At 42.8% G+C, this 19,431-nt stretch overlaps 5 protein-coding genes across 5 annotated transcripts; 2 read left to right on the forward strand and 3 right to left on the reverse strand.

Moving 5' to 3' along the window:
* Window positions 1–5,605: 5,605 nt before the first annotated feature.
* On the forward strand, window positions 5,606–5,944 carry LOC143140855 (histone H4). Its single transcript, XM_076302014.1, has one exon. It carries the CDS (start codon window positions 5,625–5,627, stop codon window positions 5,934–5,936), a length of 312 nt encoding a protein of 103 aa, XP_076158129.1. The 5' UTR covers window positions 5,606–5,624; the 3' UTR covers window positions 5,937–5,944.
* A 1,037-nt stretch (window positions 5,945–6,981) lies between these two features.
* On the forward strand, window positions 6,982–7,421 carry LOC143140768 (histone H2B-like). Its single transcript, XM_076301897.1, has one exon. It carries the CDS (start codon window positions 6,989–6,991, stop codon window positions 7,361–7,363), a length of 375 nt encoding a protein of 124 aa, XP_076158012.1. The 5' UTR covers window positions 6,982–6,988; the 3' UTR covers window positions 7,364–7,421.
* A 703-nt stretch (window positions 7,422–8,124) lies between these two features.
* Window positions 8,125–8,572, reverse strand: LOC143127942 (histone H3). The gene has a single exon (XM_076289633.1). It carries the CDS (start codon window positions 8,559–8,561, stop codon window positions 8,151–8,153), a length of 411 nt encoding a protein of 136 aa, XP_076145748.1. The 5' UTR covers window positions 8,562–8,572; the 3' UTR covers window positions 8,125–8,150.
* Window positions 8,573–9,228: 656 nt separating this feature from the next.
* Window positions 9,229–9,843, reverse strand: LOC143127952 (histone H2A). The gene has a single exon (XM_076289640.1). The coding sequence runs from the start codon at window positions 9,742–9,744 to the stop codon at window positions 9,367–9,369; it is 378 nt and encodes a 125-aa protein (XP_076145755.1). The 5' UTR covers window positions 9,745–9,843; the 3' UTR covers window positions 9,229–9,366.
* A 1,065-nt stretch (window positions 9,844–10,908) lies between these two features.
* On the reverse strand, window positions 10,909–11,552 carry LOC143127931 (histone H1-like). The gene has a single exon (XM_076289622.1). It carries the CDS (start codon window positions 11,550–11,552, stop codon window positions 10,938–10,940), a length of 615 nt encoding a protein of 204 aa, XP_076145737.1. The 3' UTR covers window positions 10,909–10,937.
* Between the last annotated feature and the right edge of the window lie 7,879 nt (window positions 11,553–19,431).

Genomic DNA, 19,431 nt, shown 5'->3' on the forward strand with positions numbered 1-19,431 from the left:
CATAATAAAAAGAAAACATAAAACACAAGGTAAAATCATTTAAAAATAAAGAATAATTAGTAAACGAAAACAAAGGCAAAAGTAGTAAAAAAGTCATAAAAGACAAGGTGGAATAATTATCAAGGCAGATTCAGAATTTGTAACTCGGCGCAGTTAGCAGAACACATCTGAGAACAGTTTGGTCTTAAGTCTAGATTTAAAACTGGCTACAGTTGGGGCCTTTTGATGTCATCCGAAAGTTGGTTCCAGAGCTGAGCCGCATAGCAGCTAAAAGCTGCTTCACCATGCTTAGTTCTAACAGTAGGTTTTACCAAAGTCCTTTTAGGCAAGTCCCTCCACTCGGCGGCCATATACCAACGTTTTATGGGCACTCATCGGGCACAGTCTTTGGGTCGAACTGCGCGTGCGCTACGCTTCACGACACCAATCTTGCTCCAGCGGCGAGATCACAACACATTATTGGCACGATGTCTTCACAACACACCATATGATTGGCTCAATGTATTCACATCACAGCACATGATTGGCTCAATGTATTCACATGTCGACGTTTTGCCGAGGAAGGGGTGGGATATGTGTAGACAACGGCCATATTGGCGTGACAAACTAGCCCCATGCATTTCTATGAAGTATTTTTTGAGTGCTGTGTCTCTACATTAGAAAGTCTCTGGTTTTACTAACAGGTTTTTCACCTGGGACCTGAGAGGACGAGAAGGTGTATACTGCTGATGCATGTCTGACAGGTATTTAGGTCCTGCTCCATTTACTGATTTATAAACAAGCAATAGTGCTTTAAAGTCAATTCAGTGACTTACTGGAAGCCAGTGCAAGGACTTACAGTTTTTTCTGAATGCTTAAACACATTTTTTGTAACTATGGCTTTTTTTGCCAAACTCTACACACAAATGGCAAAACCACTCACTGAGTTCGCAAAACTAAAAGCACAAACACTGCTTTGCATTCAGTTTGAAATTTTGTAACACACACTTTGCACAACTGTAGGCACAATGGCTATTACAGTTTTTTCTGATTGCTAAAGCACATTTTTTGTAACTATGGCTTTTTTAGCTAAACTCTACACACAAATGGCAAAACCTCTCACCCAATCAGCAAAACATTGTAGTTGTCTTGCAAAAGCTAACACACCTTGCTTAACTCTTCACACCTTCGTAAAAATGGTGTTTTCGTATCTAACAGTAAACACAAGCCATCACAATAGTAAGCACACAATGTGCCAACAACACACTGATGGTATGAATAAAAAACACATCTGGCTTTTGCTTTCTCTGTGCACAAGGTAGACTATGTCAGTTTGAGGTCATACTTTTGTCATAGTTCTGTAAACATACAGGGATCCAAACTTCAAGTATTAGTGTTTATTTACACACATCAAAACAAACAAAAGTGTGTTTTTCCAAGTCAAAACACAAAATAGCATTTCACTGAGACAAAATAAATCAGTCTACATCGGGTCGTCTCTCTCAAAATTCTGTCTACATCACATGCAATGTCCTAGTCCAAGGCACCGGGAAAAATATATTCTGGAATGACGTATCCAGGCCTGACATGACAATATCCCCACATGTAGACTGTTTTTTTGTCTGTAAAAGGGCTATTTCTTTCTCTTCTCACTCTTCCTGCTCACTCCATTGTACCCATTGTACATTACCTGTGGCTTATTTATAGTGCTTAGGCTGATTGCAAAGTGAACTAATTATCTAAAACAGTTTTCACATGAGAAAGTGTGCCAGCGAGTTGGCAAAATAGTGTAAATAATAGCCATTGTGCCTACAGTTGTGCAAAGTGTGTGTTACAAAATTGCAAACTGAGTGCAAAGCAGTGTTTGTGCTTTTAGTTCTGCGAACTCAGTGAGTGGTTTTGCCATTTGTGTGTAGAATTTTGCAAAAAAAGCCATAGTTACAAAAAATGTGTTTAAGCATTCAGAAAAAACTGTATTTACACTATTTTGCCAACTCTCTGGCACACTTTCTCATGTGAAAACTGTTTTAGATAATTAGTTCACTTTGCAATCAGCCTAAGCACTATAAATAAGCCACAGGTAATTGACTGACTGATAGCAGTTCACCTAGCTCTTCAAGAAAAACTTTAGCTGAATGTTTTGGAGGCCTGTAAATTGTCAGTAATAAAATCTGAGGAGAAGACTTAATGCGTGCACACAGATATTCAAATGAAGTAAAGTCACCGAATGACGACTGATTGCACTGAAAAAACGTCTTGAAAATTGTGGCTATCCCCCACCTCTTTTATTTGCTCTGGTAGCACTCAAAAAGAGTTGATTCAATGAGAGTAGCACTGTTCACTTTATCTAACCATGTCTCAGTTAAAAGTAAAAAATCAAGGTTGTGTGTGCAAATTAGATCATTAATTAAGAATGATTTGTTTGAAAGAGATCTTATATTTAGGAGTGCTAGTTTTGCTGTAAGTGTTGGGGAAATATGATCCATGGGGGAAATCTGAGGTTGATGTGGTACGGGTAGGAGATTGGACTGGTTTAACCTATAAGCTCGATGCATTTGTGTTCTATTTCTTGTCAATACAGGAATAGAGAATGTCATGGGCTTACTGGGTCCCGGCATGTTCTCAAAACTACTGTCAATACCATTTATATTGCAGGGACCCTGAGAATATCATGCAATACAGTCATCATATAATTGTCCCCTGCTGCTGCCATCAGTATTTTCCACTGCACATTCCATGCTATATGCCGGCTGAGAAAATGAACTAGGGGTTGCTGCTGCTTAAGAGATCCTTCTAAACCGGGAGGGTGAGGGGGTGGAGGTGCCCTTCGCTTCTTTGGTGCTAAAGATCTTGGGCTAGTAAAACCTTTTAGGTCATTTTAGGCAAGTCCCTCCACTCGGCGGCCATATGGCAACGCTTTTTGGGCACTCGTCGGGCATCCTATTCAGCAGAAATGCGCGTGCGCAAGACTTCACGACACCAATCTTGCTCCAGCGGCGAGATCACAACACATGATTGGCACAATGTCTTCACAACACACCATATGATTGGCTTAATGTATTCACATCACACCACATGATTGGCTCAATGTATTCACATGTCAACGTTTTGCCGAGGAAGGGGTGGGATATGTAGACAACTGTCATATTGGCGTGACAAACTAGCCCCATGCATTTCTATGGAGTATTTTTTGAGTGCTGTGTCTCTACATTAGAAAGTCTCTGGTAAAACTCTGCATGGCTACTGGTAGCAGTCTCTCCATTCTTGCAGGGAACATCATGTGCTTGGGTGGGGATGGTGATAGGATTCTGTGGGATGATGGGGTAGGGATGGTGATGGGAGATTAGGGAGGTTTGTGTGGCCTGGGGAGTTTGATTGGGTGGGGACGTGATTGGGTGTGGGTGGTGATGGGAAATCAAGGAGGTTGGGGTTGAAAATTGATCCAGAGTCTCCATCTGCCTGCTGAGGTTCTGAGAAGTTTGTTGCAGACGCTCCGCTTTCAGCAGGTATTCCAGTAGTGTATTCCATCGTGACATTATCGTGGTATCGTGACATTTTTAATTTCAGGGTATTGCGATACTTTTGTAGTATCGGTGTACCGTGCAACACTAGACGAGAGTGAGATAAGTGGAAGAGGATTCTTCAAAAAATGAGGGTAACTTAGAAACAACATGAGAGTGAAAGCGAGTGTGATAGTGAGTAGGCCTGTGTGAGTAAATGTAAAGACTGCAGGACAACAGGAAATTCTTTTGTTAGGTTAGAAAAATTGTAGCATGTAAGTGAGTGAGTGAGAGTAGCATACGTGTGTGTCTGTGTGTGTCTCTTGCTGTGTCTGTCTTTGCATCTGTGTGTTTAATTTTCAGATATAACCTCCGGAGTATATCTGGGGCTTTGTCAACCACCATAGCAACCAACATGATTACCGAAATACCATGTTATTTTGCATTGTAACCACCATATGTACCATAGCAATACCCTAGCAACCATTCTAATTACCCTATCACCATCCTAGCAACCGTGCAAATTACCTTGCAACTACCTAACAACCACCACTCTAATCTCACCTTACCAACTACCATAGCAACCAACATGATTACACTAGCAACCAGCATAGCAACCGCTTTATTTATGCGTTTTGGCTTATTGGATGTTGCGTTAATGCATAACTTTTGATCCGTGTGCCCAATTTTAAAAAATGAGGTACTGTTGCAATTATTTGGGCAAACTGCACCTGATCAAGCCCACTCTTGCAGTTCCTCTAACAATAACCGTTACAGGTAAAAACACTTTTTCACCAAATTTTAACCATGAGCATCATTTCACAAAAAAGACCCATTTCTGACTGTAAGGGGTGCTTTAATAAGAAAATTTACGTTTTTGCTCATATTTCCAGAACCGTATGAATTTCTTGACTACTTATTCTTTCCACTTGTTCCTTTAGAGTTCCCACATCGAATGCATCTAGCCACACAATATTCCATCATTTACATGTTTCTGCCATATTCAAAACACAAAAGTGAAACTAATCTATCCTTTCCTAAACCCATGGTCCAATTCCCACGAAATTCTGTACAATTCACCTTCAAAGTCTAACAGATTGGCTTTTCCTATTTTATAGTTATGCATAGATTCACTTTTGATGCATGGCCTATAATGTTTGTATTGCCTATATAATTTCTTATAAAGGTCCGATCCTATTCAAACTTGTTAAGCACAATCAATCCCAAAGTCCTTTTAGGCAAGTCCCTCCACTCAGCGGCCATATTGCAACGCTTTTTGGGCACTTATCGGGCATCTATTTCGGCAGAAATCCGCGTGCCAAGGCTTCACGACACTAATGTTGCTCCAGCGGTGAGATCACAACATATGATGGCACGATGTTTTCACAACACACCACATGATTGACTCAATGTATTCACAACACAACACATGATTGGCTCAATGTATTCACATGTCGACTATTTTTCCGAGGTAGGGGTTGGGTATGTGTAGACAACTGCCATATTGGCGTTACAAACTAACCCCATGCATTTCAGTGGAGGATTTTTTGAGTGCTGTGTCTCCTCATTAGAAAGTCTCTGTCAATACTATATTCTCTGGAAGCACATCAAATGTTGTACAATTTGGTCCATAGAGGGCACTATAGCCTCCACCTTCATTCTGCTAAAGGGAACTTCTTACCATTTGCCTTAGACCCCGCTTGAGGATATATTTTATTATTTACTTTTTCATTAACATGTTAAGGCCATCATCAGGCAGAAAAAAACATTATTCTTGTATAGTTTTTTCCCCCCTTATAGAAACAAATAAAAATTGTCAATATGACCCGGAGACCACAGAAGGATTATGTATTATGTTAAAAAAAAACACTTGTGCAAAGTAACAATGTCATTCCACTTGTGCAAAGTAACAATGTCGTTCCTACTTTGTTTCGTTGTAAAGTGGGGTGAAGCTCAGATGTGGGCGTTTGTTGGTGACGTATATTCGCCTAAATGCCCGCGCACACTCCATTCATAAAAAGGAGGGAGAGTGAAGGGGCAGTGCTTAGTAGTTTTCAACAAGGTCCTCTCTGTGTAAATGAATGTGAGTTGCGAGACGTAGTTTCTTCACATTCGTGCAACTCTCAGTCGCAAGAAGTTTGAAAGATGTCCGGCAGAGGTAAAGGAGGCAAAGGTCTTGGAAAAGGAGGCGCAAAGCGTCACCGTAAAGTTCTTCGTGATAACATCCAGGGGATCACCAAGCCTGCAATCAGGCGTCTGGCCCGCCGTGGTGGTGTGAAGCGTATCTCTGGTCTCATCTACGAGGAGACCCGTGGTGTTCTGAAGGTTTTCCTGGAGAACGTGATTCGTGATGCCGTCACCTACACCGAGCACGCCAAGAGAAAGACCGTGACCGCCATGGACGTCGTCTATGCTCTGAAACGCCAGGGTCGTACACTTTACGGTTTTGGTGGTTAAAGATCAGATTTCTCCCTCGACTTGTACACAACGGCTCTTTTAAGAGCCACCCAGTTCCTCTTAAAAAGGTTGTGTTCCTGTGTGTATTGGGTTATCTTAATTATGGAAAGGTTATACATAAACCACTGCCACGCAGTTGCCTGAGAACGACACAGTACGATTTGAGAGACTGGGGCATTTCCATCTGAGACGCTTATAATGCAGCCTTCATCCCGTGGTAGCCAAGGGAAAGCCAAGTGTTCATATGAAAACAACCAAGAAGTGCCAGAACAATTGCTATAATACTCTCTCATGTGTGTATAAAGTGCGACCCATGACTGCGCTATAGAACAACGTCAGGTAAGTCTAAACTTAGGGTTCACAAATGATCAAACGAAATCCTCTGCAGAAACAAAACAGCGAAAATGCATGCTGAAAAGTCTCGTGTGCCATTAAAGTCTTTAACAAGTTGGTGTCATAACTAGTTTTCAGAATCTGTCAAGCAAACATTTGGCTTGACAGACTGGAGCCTCAGGATGTATGAAGATTTACTTTTACAGTAAAGCAGTGTTTCTCATATTTTACTGTAAATTTGTCATTTCCATTTGCACAATGCTGTAGCCTAGAAGCCACAGTGCAGTAAAGAAGACCCCCCCCCCTTTTTGCAGTTTTGTTGATTAACTAATACATTGTTAATCATAATTCGAGGAATGGCCCAAGGGGACTGAGAAAAACTGTAATTGTTATTTGTAACGCTTAATGATTTTTTGGCACTTGGTATTTGCCATACATTTCGAAGGATTCCTGTCATTCAGAAGAAAAGTGAGGGAAAGGAAACAAAAGGATGTGGTGTACTGTAAACCGATTATCTGTGGGTGGTGCTAACCTTCTCGACACCGCCCCCTTCGATTCAAAACGACCAACCGTGTGGGTATTTGGTTTCGGAGGGAATTGACAGAGAATTTGGCCGTGGGTGTTTAAATGACGCAGTCCTCTATTTGCATACAACTTGAGACATATACCGGGTAATTTGAGAACCGTCAGATTATCGAACATACAATCGAGATATCAACATGCCTGATCCAGCCAAGCCTGCCCCAAAGAAGGGCTCCAAGAAAGCCGTGACAAAGACCGCCGGCAAGGGTGGCAAGAAGCGCAGAAAGAGCAGGAAGGAGAGCTACGCCATCTACGTGTACAAAGTCTTGAAGCAGGTCCATCCTGACACCGGTATCTCTTCCAAGGCTATGGGCATTATGAACTCCTTCGTGAACGACATCTTTGAGCGCATTGCTGGAGAGGCTTCTCGCTTGGCTCACTACAACAAGCGCTCCACCATCTCTTCCAGGGAGATCCAGACCGCAGTGCGTCTGCTTCTGCCCGGTGAGCTGGCCAAGCACGCCGTGTCCGAGGGAACCAAGGCCGTCACCAAGTATACCAGCTCCAAGTAAAGCCGGATTTTGAACGCGCTTTAATCCAAAGGCTCTTTTAAGAGCCACCCACGTTCTCTTTGAAAAGTAATTCCAATATAAACAGACTACACTGCATTCATTTGCATTTATGTCCATGTCCATATTTTGCGTCATCCTCCAAACGGCCGTCAAGGGACAGAATGGACTCCTCGTGTGGTTTGGAGAGAAACGCCACGATAGTGGGAGAAACATTGACCAGGCCAGGATAATGTTCCAGCGAATGAGCACAACTAAGACCGGGTATACAGGGGCGAATAGGACAAGTTAACTAAAAGCTATGAATCCTGCAGCTGTGTTGTGCTGGTCTCATTTGTGTAGTTGTTGTAGCCTACTATACTAACCGGTGTTGAATGTCAAGAATAAATAAAGTCGACCTGACATTTAAACTCGACATTTCGGGAATGAAGTTGAATGTCAGTATGTCGAGTTTGTGGCCCCGTCGTAGAGGAGCCCTGTCTCTCTGGGCAGAAGTCCGAAACTTATATTCGTGTAAAAGGGACATGACTACACTCTCGGAAGATCCCTCACACAATGTAGATTGTTTAACTTGCTAGTATTGAGCTCTCTTGCACGTGTTGGCATTACATTTAGCGATCAATACGCGACACCTACTCATTAGAAAATACCGAACCATGTAAATAATAGAATAGTAAGGCTAAACAAACAAGAACCAATTTTAACCAAGACATATGGAAACCAGCTTTTTTTTATGTTTGGGTGGCTCTTAAAAGAGCCTTTGAATTTTTAGTTCTTGACCTCAAATCACTTAAGCACGCTCCCCACGGATACGACGAGCCAGCTGGATGTCCTTGGGCATGATAGTGACTCTCTTGGCGTGGATGGCGCACAGGTTTGTGTCCTCGAACAGACCGACGAGGTAAGCCTCGCTAGCCTCCTGAAGAGCCATGACAGCAGAGCTCTGGAAGCGCAGATCTGTCTTGAAATCCTGAGCGATTTCCCTGACCAGACGCTGGAAGGGCAGCTTGCGGATCAGCAGCTCAGTGGATTTCTGGTAACGACGGATTTCTCTCAGAGCCACGGTGCCAGGCCTGTAACGGTGAGGCTTTTTCACGCCGCCGGTGGCAGGTGCGCTTTTACGCGCAGCCTTGGTGGCGAGCTGCTTCCTCGGAGCCTTGCCTCCGGTAGATTTGCGGGCAGTTTGCTTTGTTCTGGCCATTGCTCCGTATTCTTCGGAATTGAACAGTATGAACACAACGGCAGAACTTGGGTATATAAGGCCTACGGTCTCAGCCTGCCCCCTGTCTACGTCAGGTTGTTGGTCTCCGCTGATTGGTCATCTGAGTGCCGCCTGAAATTCAAAATACAAAGCCCACCCTCGTAATGGCCTACATCAATTGTGTTGATTGACTATTCATAAAACCTCTTCAATTTAAATGACAAATAAAAGAAATATACTGAAACATTCCATCGGTCAGTGCATATAGCCTGTTATAGAAACAAACACATCAATCAATTAACCTGTTAGTCGTCAAGTCCAAACACAAATATGACCTAAGGTAGCTTGTATTTGCTACGTTAAAGCCTAGCAGTAACTGCTTGTTTATGAACCCAAACTACCATTGATGTGCCTTGCTTTTTATACATCATTGAGGGAATACGTTACAAGACTGCGTTTCACCTGCAATCACCTTGAACTATAAGGGCTCAGGAATATCTCGCAGCCTTTCATGATTAACTAAGAGTCCGGAATGATAAATGAAAGGAGAACAGTTTACATTCTTCTACCAGACTTATTTGTCTTATCAGTTACTTAATGCCCGACATTTTATTGGGGTAAGAGTGGTCAAGTATTGACAGGAAAAGGAGTGTCTACTCATTTTTTATTTTTATTTGGGTGAATAAATATTTTTGACGTTACAGAAAACAAGTTAACGCGAAGGTAGCTTGGAATTATTATTTTTTATGGTTATTTGGGTGGCTCTTAAAAGAGCCTTTGTTTCTGAGACTTAGAAGGAGCAGGTTTACTTGGACTTCTCAGTCTTCTTGGGCAGCAGCACAGCCTGGATGTTGGGCAGCACACCACCCTGAGCGATGGTCACTCCGCCGAGCAGCTTGTTCAACTCCTCGTCGTTACGCACAGCCAGCTGCAGATGGCGGGGAATGATACGAGTCTTCTTGTTGTCACGGGCAGCGTTGCCGGCCAACTCCAGGATCTCAGCAGTCAGGTACTCGAGCACAGCAGCCAAGTAGACCGGTGCACCAGCGCCGACACGCTGAGCATAGTTGCCTTTACGCAGCAGCCTATGCACACGGCCCACGGGGAACTGAAGTCCAGCCCTGGACGAACGAGTCTTGGCCTTTGCTCTGGCCTTGCCGCCGGTTTTGCCTCTACCGCTCATTTTTCAGTAGGTATTGAGAGTTCGTCTGAATACTCAAATGCTGAGTGGTGGAAAGGCATGTCTTATTATGCCACACCAGCGCGGTGCTACTCCGTGCCTCAGTGGATGAGAACAGAATGGTGAGAGCCAATCAACGTGTAGTTCGTTGCGTGACATCACTTTAAAATCTATTTGGCGCGCATAACACTTCCACCTTCCTTTTAGCCCAGCAGCTCATTCACAAATAAAGTTAACGCATGGCATAGTAGAGAAGTAATATCCTAGGTAAAGTTTCCAGAGGTTCAACTTAATACCCAGTAAACCAACGAGGCTTCCTGAGATACACATTTGGCACTGGTACTGGCTATTCCAATGTAACAAGCTGAAATTGTTGTATTGCAAGGTTTTGGATACTCTGTTTCATCTTTGGTTGCACCTGTTGCATTAGATAGAAGTAATGTTGTGTTACCGTAATACATTACCTAATATGTATTTTAAAATTGCATACACAACCCATTAGGCATAGGGGTAAGATGAGCCACTCCTTTTTCTAGGAAACCGTAAACACATCGTATCATGTGGCACCATTTTACGGAAGAGGGAATCATTCCTTACAATCTGTGGAAAGGTACAGCACATGGCAAATGTGGTAAAAAAACGTGTAAAATATTCGTTTTGCTCTCCAAGTGGTTTCCATTCATGTCCGGAGTTAGGGTTATTTAGAGAAAACGTGAATAGAACATTCAGATGCATTACCCCTCAATGGGTGCCCTCGTAATCTATGATGTGAGGGCTACACAAGATCATGAATGTTACCGTGGCTTGTTGTGAGAAGCATTTTCTTTCAAAATGGTGGTTGCGGGGTTAGATGGGCCACCCAGGCTGGGGTAAGTTGAGCTAACTAGTACTTGTATTGCATTAGTGAATTGCCTACACACTAGGCTACTTCATATCACTCGCTTTGGTTTATATGTCCCTGTCGGATAACTTCTACCCTCATTCATTTCCCTACCCTTCATCATCCATGACGCAGTAGGGGTTTTGTGAGCTATAGTGAACAAATGCAGCAGCTGAGTATGATTGTGTATTCGCAAACAGAATTCGTTCTGCCTACCAGCAGGCACTGACGGAATAAATGCATTCAGAGAGCATTTGGGTGGCTCTTAAAAGAGCCTTTTAGTACACATGGTGAATAAGACAGAATGCGCAAACATTTACTTCTTCTTGGGTGCAGCCTTTTTGGGTTTGGCAGCTTTAGGCTTAGCCACCTTGGGTTTCGCTGCCTTTGCTTTCTTGGGGCTCTTCGCTGCCTTCTTGGGGGCAGCGGGCTTCTTGGCTTTCTTCGGGCTCTTCGTTGCCTTTTTCGGCGTGGCGGGCTTCTTGGCTGCTTTCTTTGGAGACTTTTTGGCGGCCGCAGGCTTCTTGGCTGCTGCCTTCTTGGGCTTCTTTGCCGCGGCAGGTTTCTTCGCTGCAGGCTTCTTGGCTTTAGGAGCTACCTTCTTTACCGGCTTCTTCTTTTCCACTGCCTGTTTCTTGTTCAGCTTGAACGAGCCGGACGCGCCGGTCCCTTTAGTCTGGACCAGAGTTCCCTTGGTGACCAAACTCTTGATGGCCAGTTTGACGCGAGCGTTGTTCTTCTCCACATCGTACCCACCAGCCGCCAGTGCTTTCTTCAGCGCAGCCAGAGAGACTCCTTTCTTCTCTTTGGAAGCAGAGATGGCCTTGACGACGAGCTCGCCCACACTTGGGCCAGTTGTCTTGGGTCGGGGCGCCTTCTTCTTGGGGGACTTTGCTGGGGCAGCCGCGGGGGCTGGAGCAGTTTCTGCCATTGTATCGTTTAGGTTTCACGCACAGACTACTCGGGAGATCTGAGAGAATGAATGACTGCCAAAGCCGGTGGGCAGGACTTAAAATGAACATGAGAACCATTTAGACTCAGCAGAGTGAGAGCTGTCCCGGCCTTTCTGTGGCGAAGAGATCACTTGTGTTTTCTTCACACACTTCTTTGTAAGAAATATGAGTAACGACACGACATTTACCAACAAGACGATGTCTGTTGTGAAGAGCACAGCCTGCACGTTAAAAAGAATATATGGGGGCTTATGGTCGCCCTTTATCACTTTTGCAACAAACTGAGAACGTCGGACATCTAGGTGGAGATGTTGCAGTCAGTCTTAGTTTTGTGAGGAAAACATGCAGACAATCATAGTAAAACCGTGCAATACGTCGACAAAGAAGTGCCTTTGACCAAAACATGAGTCTCTATCACTGCTTTTACGTGTTACAATGTGTTTTTTGCGAATGTGTACTTTCCAATCGGGAGCTTTATGGACACTGCGAAACACAATCCACAAACACGAAACACACGCATACATACCACATAGGTCTAAATATTATATGACCAATTTATGGGAAACATACGTGATGTGGCAATATTTGTTAATTTTGCTTATGCAGACATATGACCAAGACTGAATTACAATAGAATAGCCTATATGTTTCTAACACACTGGCTTAGACTATTCGTTGGACTGCCAATATGCCGTGTTGTGGGGAGCACATTATAGCCTACAGTTGCGTTTTGCCTGTTTATTACGAGTAGGTAATATATTCATCGGGTTTAGATAACATCTTGTACCATCTCTCCTGGACCCAAAGTAACTCGTTCATTACCGAAGAACTACTGATACAATGACAACTTTGGTCATTTTGCTATATCATTGTCGTGTTTTTTAAAGCGTAGGCCTATCAGTCGTCCCTTAAATATGTTGTTTCACTTCTTAACACATTTCTTATATTGAAAAGATATTTCTTGTAATTTCTGATATTTCTTATATTATGCTGATAACATATTAAAAAGTGATGTTTTCGTAAGAGATTGACTGCAGGAAATAACTGGTTCAGGGGTAGGGTGATCAATGATTAACCCTCCTGTTGTATTAGCAGTCATATTTTCTCTCAAAAATATTGTTACAGTTTTTTTCTGATTGCTTAAGCACATTTTTTTGTAACTATGGCTTTTTTGCCAAACTCTACACAGAAATAGGAAAACCTTTCACCCAATCAGCAAAACATTGTAGTTCTCTTGCAAAAGCTAACACACATTGCTTAACTCTTCACACCTTCGTAAAAATGGTGTTTTCGTATCAAACAGTAAACACAAGCCATCACAATAATAAGCACAAAATTTGCCAACTACACACTGATGGTATGAATTAAAAACACATCTGGCTTTTGCTTTCTCTGTGCACAAGGTAGACTATGTCCTAGTCCAAGGCATCGGGGAAAATATATTCTGGAATGCCGTATCCAGGCCTGACATGACAATATCCCCACATGTAGACTGATTTTTTTTGCCTGTAAAGGGCTATTTCTTACTCTTCTTACCCTTCCTCTTCCCCCTCCCCATCCTCCTCTTGCTCCTTCTTGTCCTCTTCCTCTAACTTCACCTCCTTGTCCTTGTCATTCTCTCCCTCTCACTTCTTCACCTCCGCATTCTCTTCCTCCTCTTCTTCCTCCTACTTCTTCACCTCCACGTCCTATTCTTTGGCTTCCTCTAATTCTTACTTTTCTCACTCTTCCTGCTCCGTCTATTGTACCCATTGTACATTACCTGTGGCTTATTTATAGTGCAGGCTGATTGCAAAGTGAACTAATTATCACATGAGAAAGTGTGCCAGAGAGTTGGCAAAATAGTGAAAATAATAGCCATACATGTGTATAGATTTGCTAGGAGTGTGTTGATCATTTGGAAATTGAGTGTAAAGCATGAGTTGTGTTTACAGTTGTAAACTGTAGAGTGCTGTGCAGTGAATTGTGCCTACAGTTGTGCAAAGTGTGTGTTACAAAATTGCAAACTGTGTGCAAAGCAGTGTTTGTGCTTTTAGTTTTGCGAACTCAGTGAGTGGTTTTGCTATAAGTATTAATAGTTTTAGGAATTGTGCTATAAGAATCACAGTTGTGTTTAAGCATTCAGAAAAAACTGTAAAACGCACACACAAACACACCCTCACTCCCCCTCTTTGCTTCTATGCCAGCGCCCACTGGAACCTTTCTCCAATTAATCTTTACATTTCTGATTTGTATGAGCTCAGGTCAGTGAGGCCTGCAGGCCATACATAGCAAATGGTAGCAAAAAGGTACAAAACTGTTTATATTCAATAGAATACAAGTTTATTCAAAGGTCACAACATTAGATGATAAAATACGTGTTACGATGGGTTTTTAACAAACTAGATGTACCGCAGAGCGGTACAAAATATGACCGCCGCCCAGTCCAGCACATTTTTTCCACAAAAATAAATCACGCTGAAAGGCCTATATGATTCTAACTGTATCACTAAATTGCATTATCCACACTCAATTCTGACTGATATCTGCTAGACAACAAGTACCAAAACATGATTAGTTCATAGATTTCACATGTAAAATTCATTTTATACAACCCCACCTCCATCTTACCTGTTCATAATTCTGAGAAATTCTTGAATTGTGTGCATGTACATGTTTATGTTATGTCTGTGTGTGTGTGTGTGTGTGTGTGTGTGTGTGTGTGTGTGTGTGTGTGCGTGCTTGTGTGTGTGCCTGCATATGTGCCTGTGCATGCAAGCGTACATATGTCTACTGTGTGAGTATGTGTCATACGTATGATTACTGTGAATGTATGTGTGTGTGTGTGTGTATCTGTTTGTGCACATGGGTGCACATGAAATGGGTTAACATGACCCCTGGAGGCAAACGTACGGAAAAAAATGGTCATCCTAGTCCCTACGGTTCTCAAGATATTCACAGAGAACTGTGTCTGCCCTACCCTCCTTTCGGGGGTACAGTCCAGCGGGGGGGCTACAGATCAAAACGAAAAACGACGGTTCCATGCTATCCATGTGGGGTTACATGCCCACCAAGTTTTGTGTACCCCGGTCTTTCAGTGTCCCGGGAATCCTTGTTGGTGTACGTCACTAAATGTACACATACATTATTTTATTGTAAGGCCCCCCATGAACGAAAGTACACAAAACTTGGCATGCATTCGGAGGGTGTCATAATGATCCTACACTTTTAATTTTCGTGCAGTTTTGACCTTGTCAGCCAGAGATATTGTGATGCAAACACCTAATTTTTTTCTTTTTAATTTTTAACTAGGTGGCGCTATACATGAAATAAGTGGTAATGGGATGGGTTGACATGCCCCCTTAAGACCAACATACATAAAAAGGTGGACCTCCTAGGCCTTACGGTTCTCGAGATATTCACAGAAAACTGTCTCCGGCCACCTACAGGCCAGTTGGTGTATAGTAACATAAATTAACTGTGTCTGCCCTACCCTCCTTTCGGGGTGTCCAGTCCAGCGGGGGGGGCTACAGATCAATACGAAAAATGATGGTTCCATGCTATCCATGTGGGGTTACATGCCCACCAAGTTTCGTGTACCCCGGTCTTTCAGTGTCCCGGGAATCATTGACGGAAATTTGGAAAATCTGACTAAACCTATATGACCGCCGCTGCGGCAGTGATTTTTGAACAGGGAACACAAAACTAGTAGGCCTAAACATAAAAACTAACACAACAGCAGGGCTAAGCATTTCAGGCAAATTGTCAGACAGTATTGGTGAAAATGCAGTGTTAGGCCATAGATATATAAATGTTAAAATAACTTTGATTGTACAGAATGTCCCCACACTTCCCTGTCTTTTGTCATCTTTCCTCACTTTTAGACAGTACTTTTTAGAGCTACTCTGAAAACAATAAAAATTACTCCACTCCACACATCCACTCCAATCATTGACAGTCAGTGTGCAAGTTTCAGGCAAGGTCTAGGCTACTTTATTTCAACAACATGAAATGTATAGTATGCTTCGGATTAACCGAATCTCATTTATTGTTATGTTTAGCTGTCCGTTATACAATTGTAGTGTGTGTGTGTGTGTGTGTGTGTGTGTGTGTGTGTGTGTGTGTGTGTATTGTTGTGTCTTTCTTTATATCTGTGTGTCTCATTGTGTCTTTGGGTCAATTTGACCCAAACATCTTGTCAAGGATGTAAATGTGTAGGGGTATGTTGGCATGTGTACCAAATTATTTATTCATTTTGTCATTATCAAGTTATGGCCATAAAGTATCAGTCAGAAGAAAAAACAACATTACACACACACACAAGGGTTAAGTGTGCCTGTCCTGTGTTGAGTTGTGATAAACAAAACAAAAAAAAACAACAGCTGTCCAAAGTATCAATGTCGGTCCTACTTTTCTTCTTGGTTACTTTGTGAAACTCAGAAGTGGGCGTTTTTGGTGACGTATATGAAAGCTGTAAGCTTGGGGCAGCCGCGCTTCGTACTTGTAACCGAAGGGTTGCCGTTTTGAACCCCGACCAGTAGGAATCGGCTGAAGGGCCCTTGAGCAAGGCACCTAACCCCTCACTGACCTGAAACTGGTGTGTGCACAACCTCTATCAATGTAAATACAAAAAAAGTAAAAATAAATAATAAAAAATCAGGTTGTCACATTAATACCATCAAATCAGTTAAGGCTAGAAGCCAATTATTATGACACTATCATTTCTTATTTAAAATGTTCAAAATTGAAAATGTCCTTGTTTGAGGTATATTGTCAAGTTACCATAGCACTGACATATTTCACAGGTCAGAGAACATAGACAAATTTAAAGTCTAGAAAAAAAAAAAACGTATAACAGAAACTTACTTACTTACTTACTGCCCGTTTTGCCTCCTGCCAAGTAGGGCAGCAACAAAGGTTCTCCACTCTGGTTGGTTCTGGGCTGTTTTCTGGACACCTTCCCATGTCAGGTTCATAGATTTCATTTCCTCTTCTACTGTGCGCCGCCAGGTGTTCTTGGGTCGTCTTCTCTTTCTTCTCCCTTCAGGTATCCAGCGAAGGGCTATTCTTGGGATGCTGTCCTGCTCTCTTCTCAGAACATGTCCAAGCCAGTTCCAGCACCTCTTTGTTATAATACTATCCATGCTGTCTTGTTGGCATCTAGTCAGTAGATCTTCGTTGGATATCTTATTGGGCCAAAAATTTCGACATATCCTTCGTAGACTTTTTGTGTCGAAGACTCACAGTTGACACAGGTCGCTTCATCCTCCAGCATTCTGCTCAATACAGGAGGGAGGATAGCACACAACTCTGATATATCCTCAGTTTTGACTTTGTTCTATATTGCTGTGACTTCCATATGTTGTTCATCATTCTGAACGCATTCCTGGCTTTATTGATTCTGTTTTTTATGTCATTGTGTGCACCCCCATCAAATCTTACAGTACTGCCAAGGTAGGTGAACTCCTTTGTTGTTGTTAGAACTTCTCCGTACACAAGGATTGGTGGTGGATCTGAGACGTTTATAGTGCCATCACCTCCGATTTCCTCTGATTAATTTTCAGGCCAACTTGCTGTGCAAAGCAGCCGAGACGTGATGTCTTCTCTTGCATGTGTTGGTGAGTGTGTGAGACTAGAGCTAAATCGTCAACAAAATCCAAAAATCCAAAATCCTTCTAACATTGAGAAGAGGGTCCATCTTATGCCTCTTCCTTTTTCTTCTGTTGTGAGACGCATCACCCAGTCTATAACGATGTTAAAGATCAGTGCTGACATCACACATCCTTGTCTGACTCTTGATGAGGTCGACTATGTGCTGTGGTGTGGGATTCCATACATCCTTAAGATGTTCCAGAGGCCTTCACGGTGTATGCTATCGAATGCCTTTTCAAAGTCAACAAAATTAGATGTATAATTGCCTCTGCCATTCTGTGCATTGCTCTATAATATTCTGCAGTGCAAATATCTGGTCAATGCATCCCCTTCCCTTACAGAAACCTGCCTGTTCATTCCTGAGCTTCTCATCCACGGCCTCTGTAAGACACTGCACAATGATTTGTCATGATTTTACTTGGTATTGATAGGAGTGTGATCCCGCGCCTGTGACAGAGTGCAGCACATCTGTCACGGACAAAGGCAGTTTTCCCGCTGCAGCACAGCAAACAATGACTTTTGTTGAAATTAATATGAAAGCTTATGTATACGATATGTGTCTGGTTGTAACATTGATTGGGGACATGTGAAGTTGTGTGTGTGTGTGTTCTAGACCTGCTGTGTGTCTAAAAGCAAAGGTAATTCCACACGGGAACTTGTTTAGATGAGTATATGTACGGGAAATGAAGACGCAATATGCGTCGGGCCGACTGTAGCATATTCTATCTGAACGGTAATGTAAGCGATAAGCGCGCATTTTTAACATCAATGCTTACGAGCCGATAGAAAGAAATGTTAGGTCTGTATGCGGGGATATGCATCAACATGCTTACCTGTTGCCTGCTTGTAGTGTCTTCCGGGTATGGGGAGCAAACCGAGGTGCGGGGCATGGAGAACTTTTATGCATTCTGTTCGCGCTTTGAAGTGAGAAGCGCTCATTGGGGCAGGGGTGTCTAGACGGTTTAATGGGGGCTGTTTAGCTCAGACGAGAGACTCCTCTGTAGCGAGAGGTCATGCCAAAGGACCTCAGAGGTAGGCCTAGTTATGCGTGGGGATTGTCCCTGTGTTTATTTCTTGTTTTGACTAAGTGTTTGTTTGTTTGTCATCATTGTTTTGTTTTGTATTAACCTGCCGGCAGCCTAACAAAAAAAAATAATAATAAAAGAAAAGCCTTTTGACTACAACGCAGCATTTGTACATCCTTCAGTCTGACCCACCATCCGCTCGGGCGCACTCCTTTACAGCGCCAGTTGTTACAATCTCTTCAGTTGCCCTTTTTTGGTATCTTTATGATAACTCCTTTCAGCGGTCCTTCCAGAGTGGTTGGAGTATTTTGGCGGTTAAATCTGGATCTGTTTTGAAGAGCTCTGCTTTCAGGTTATCTTGGCCTGGGGCTTTTCCATTTTTAGGGACTTAATGGCTGAGACCATTTCAGCTGTTGTTGGAGGTTCTATGCCATATGTCCAGGTCATTCTCTGCATGCTGAACATCAGGTTCTAATGTGGGTGCTGGTCTGTTTAGAACTTCCTTAAAGTCCTCTGCCCAACGGGCTTCTTGCTGTGACTCATTTCTCAGTAGTTGCCCCTTTTTCTCTACTATTGGTGTCTCCGTTGTTAATTTGTGTTTGCCACTCACTATTTTGGTGATCTTATAAACTTTCCCTTGTTCCCCTTTCCGAGCTGCCTCTTCTGCTTGTCTTGCAAGATCTTCTAGATATGCACGCTTGTCAGCTCTGGCTTTCCTTCGCACTGCTGGTCTCTTAATGGCTGATGAAAAACAAAATTAAGACTTTGAAGTGGCCTAGTTAAAGTCCTGACCTGAATCGTATTGAGATGCTGTGACAAGAACTTAAAAAGGCAGTTCATGCTCAAACCCTCCAATGTGGCTGAATTACAACAATTCTGCAAAGATTGGGCCCAAAATTCCTCCACAGCACTGTAAAAGACTCATTGTAAGTTATCGCAAACGTTTGATTGCAGTTGTTGCTGCTAAGGGTGGCCCAACCAGTTATTAGGTTTTGGGGGCAATCACTTTTTCACACAGGGCCATTGTCACGGTACCGAGCGGAGTTACCTTCAATCAAAGTGGGTGTGGCCAAGGAAGCAGAGGCAGTTGTTGAGAATGGACCAAAAATGTAATAACGTGGCTTGAATACAACACAAGCAGAGGGGTCCATAGGAAAATGACTTAACTACTAAAGAAAAAAAAACCTAGCAATCGTTCTTC

The sequence above is a fragment of the Alosa pseudoharengus genome, unplaced genomic scaffold (assembly GCF_046254945.1).
Source record: "Alosa pseudoharengus isolate Yale_2024_CS ecotype anadromous, Long Island Sound unplaced genomic scaffold, YU_APseudo_1.1 YU_APseudo_1.1_scf_1, whole genome shotgun sequence".
NCBI classification, from domain to species: Eukaryota; Metazoa; Chordata; class Actinopteri; order Clupeiformes; family Clupeidae; genus Alosa; species Alosa pseudoharengus.

Excerpts from the sequence above, each read along its gene's own strand:
- LOC143140855 (XM_076302014.1), top strand. The coding sequence starts at position 5,625 with ATGTCCGGCAGAGGTAAAGGAGGCAAAGGTCTTGGAAAAGGAGGCGCA.
- LOC143140768 (XM_076301897.1), top strand. The coding sequence starts at position 6,989 with ATGCCTGATCCAGCCAAGCCTGCCCCAAAGAAGGGCTCCAAGAAAGCC.
- LOC143127942 (XM_076289633.1), bottom strand. The coding sequence starts at position 8,561 with ATGGCCAGAACAAAGCAAACTGCCCGCAAATCTACCGGAGGCAAGGCT.
- LOC143127952 (XM_076289640.1), bottom strand. The coding sequence starts at position 9,744 with ATGAGCGGTAGAGGCAAAACCGGCGGCAAGGCCAGAGCAAAGGCCAAG.
- LOC143127931 (XM_076289622.1), bottom strand. The coding sequence starts at position 11,552 with ATGGCAGAAACTGCTCCAGCCCCCGCGGCTGCCCCAGCAAAGTCCCCC.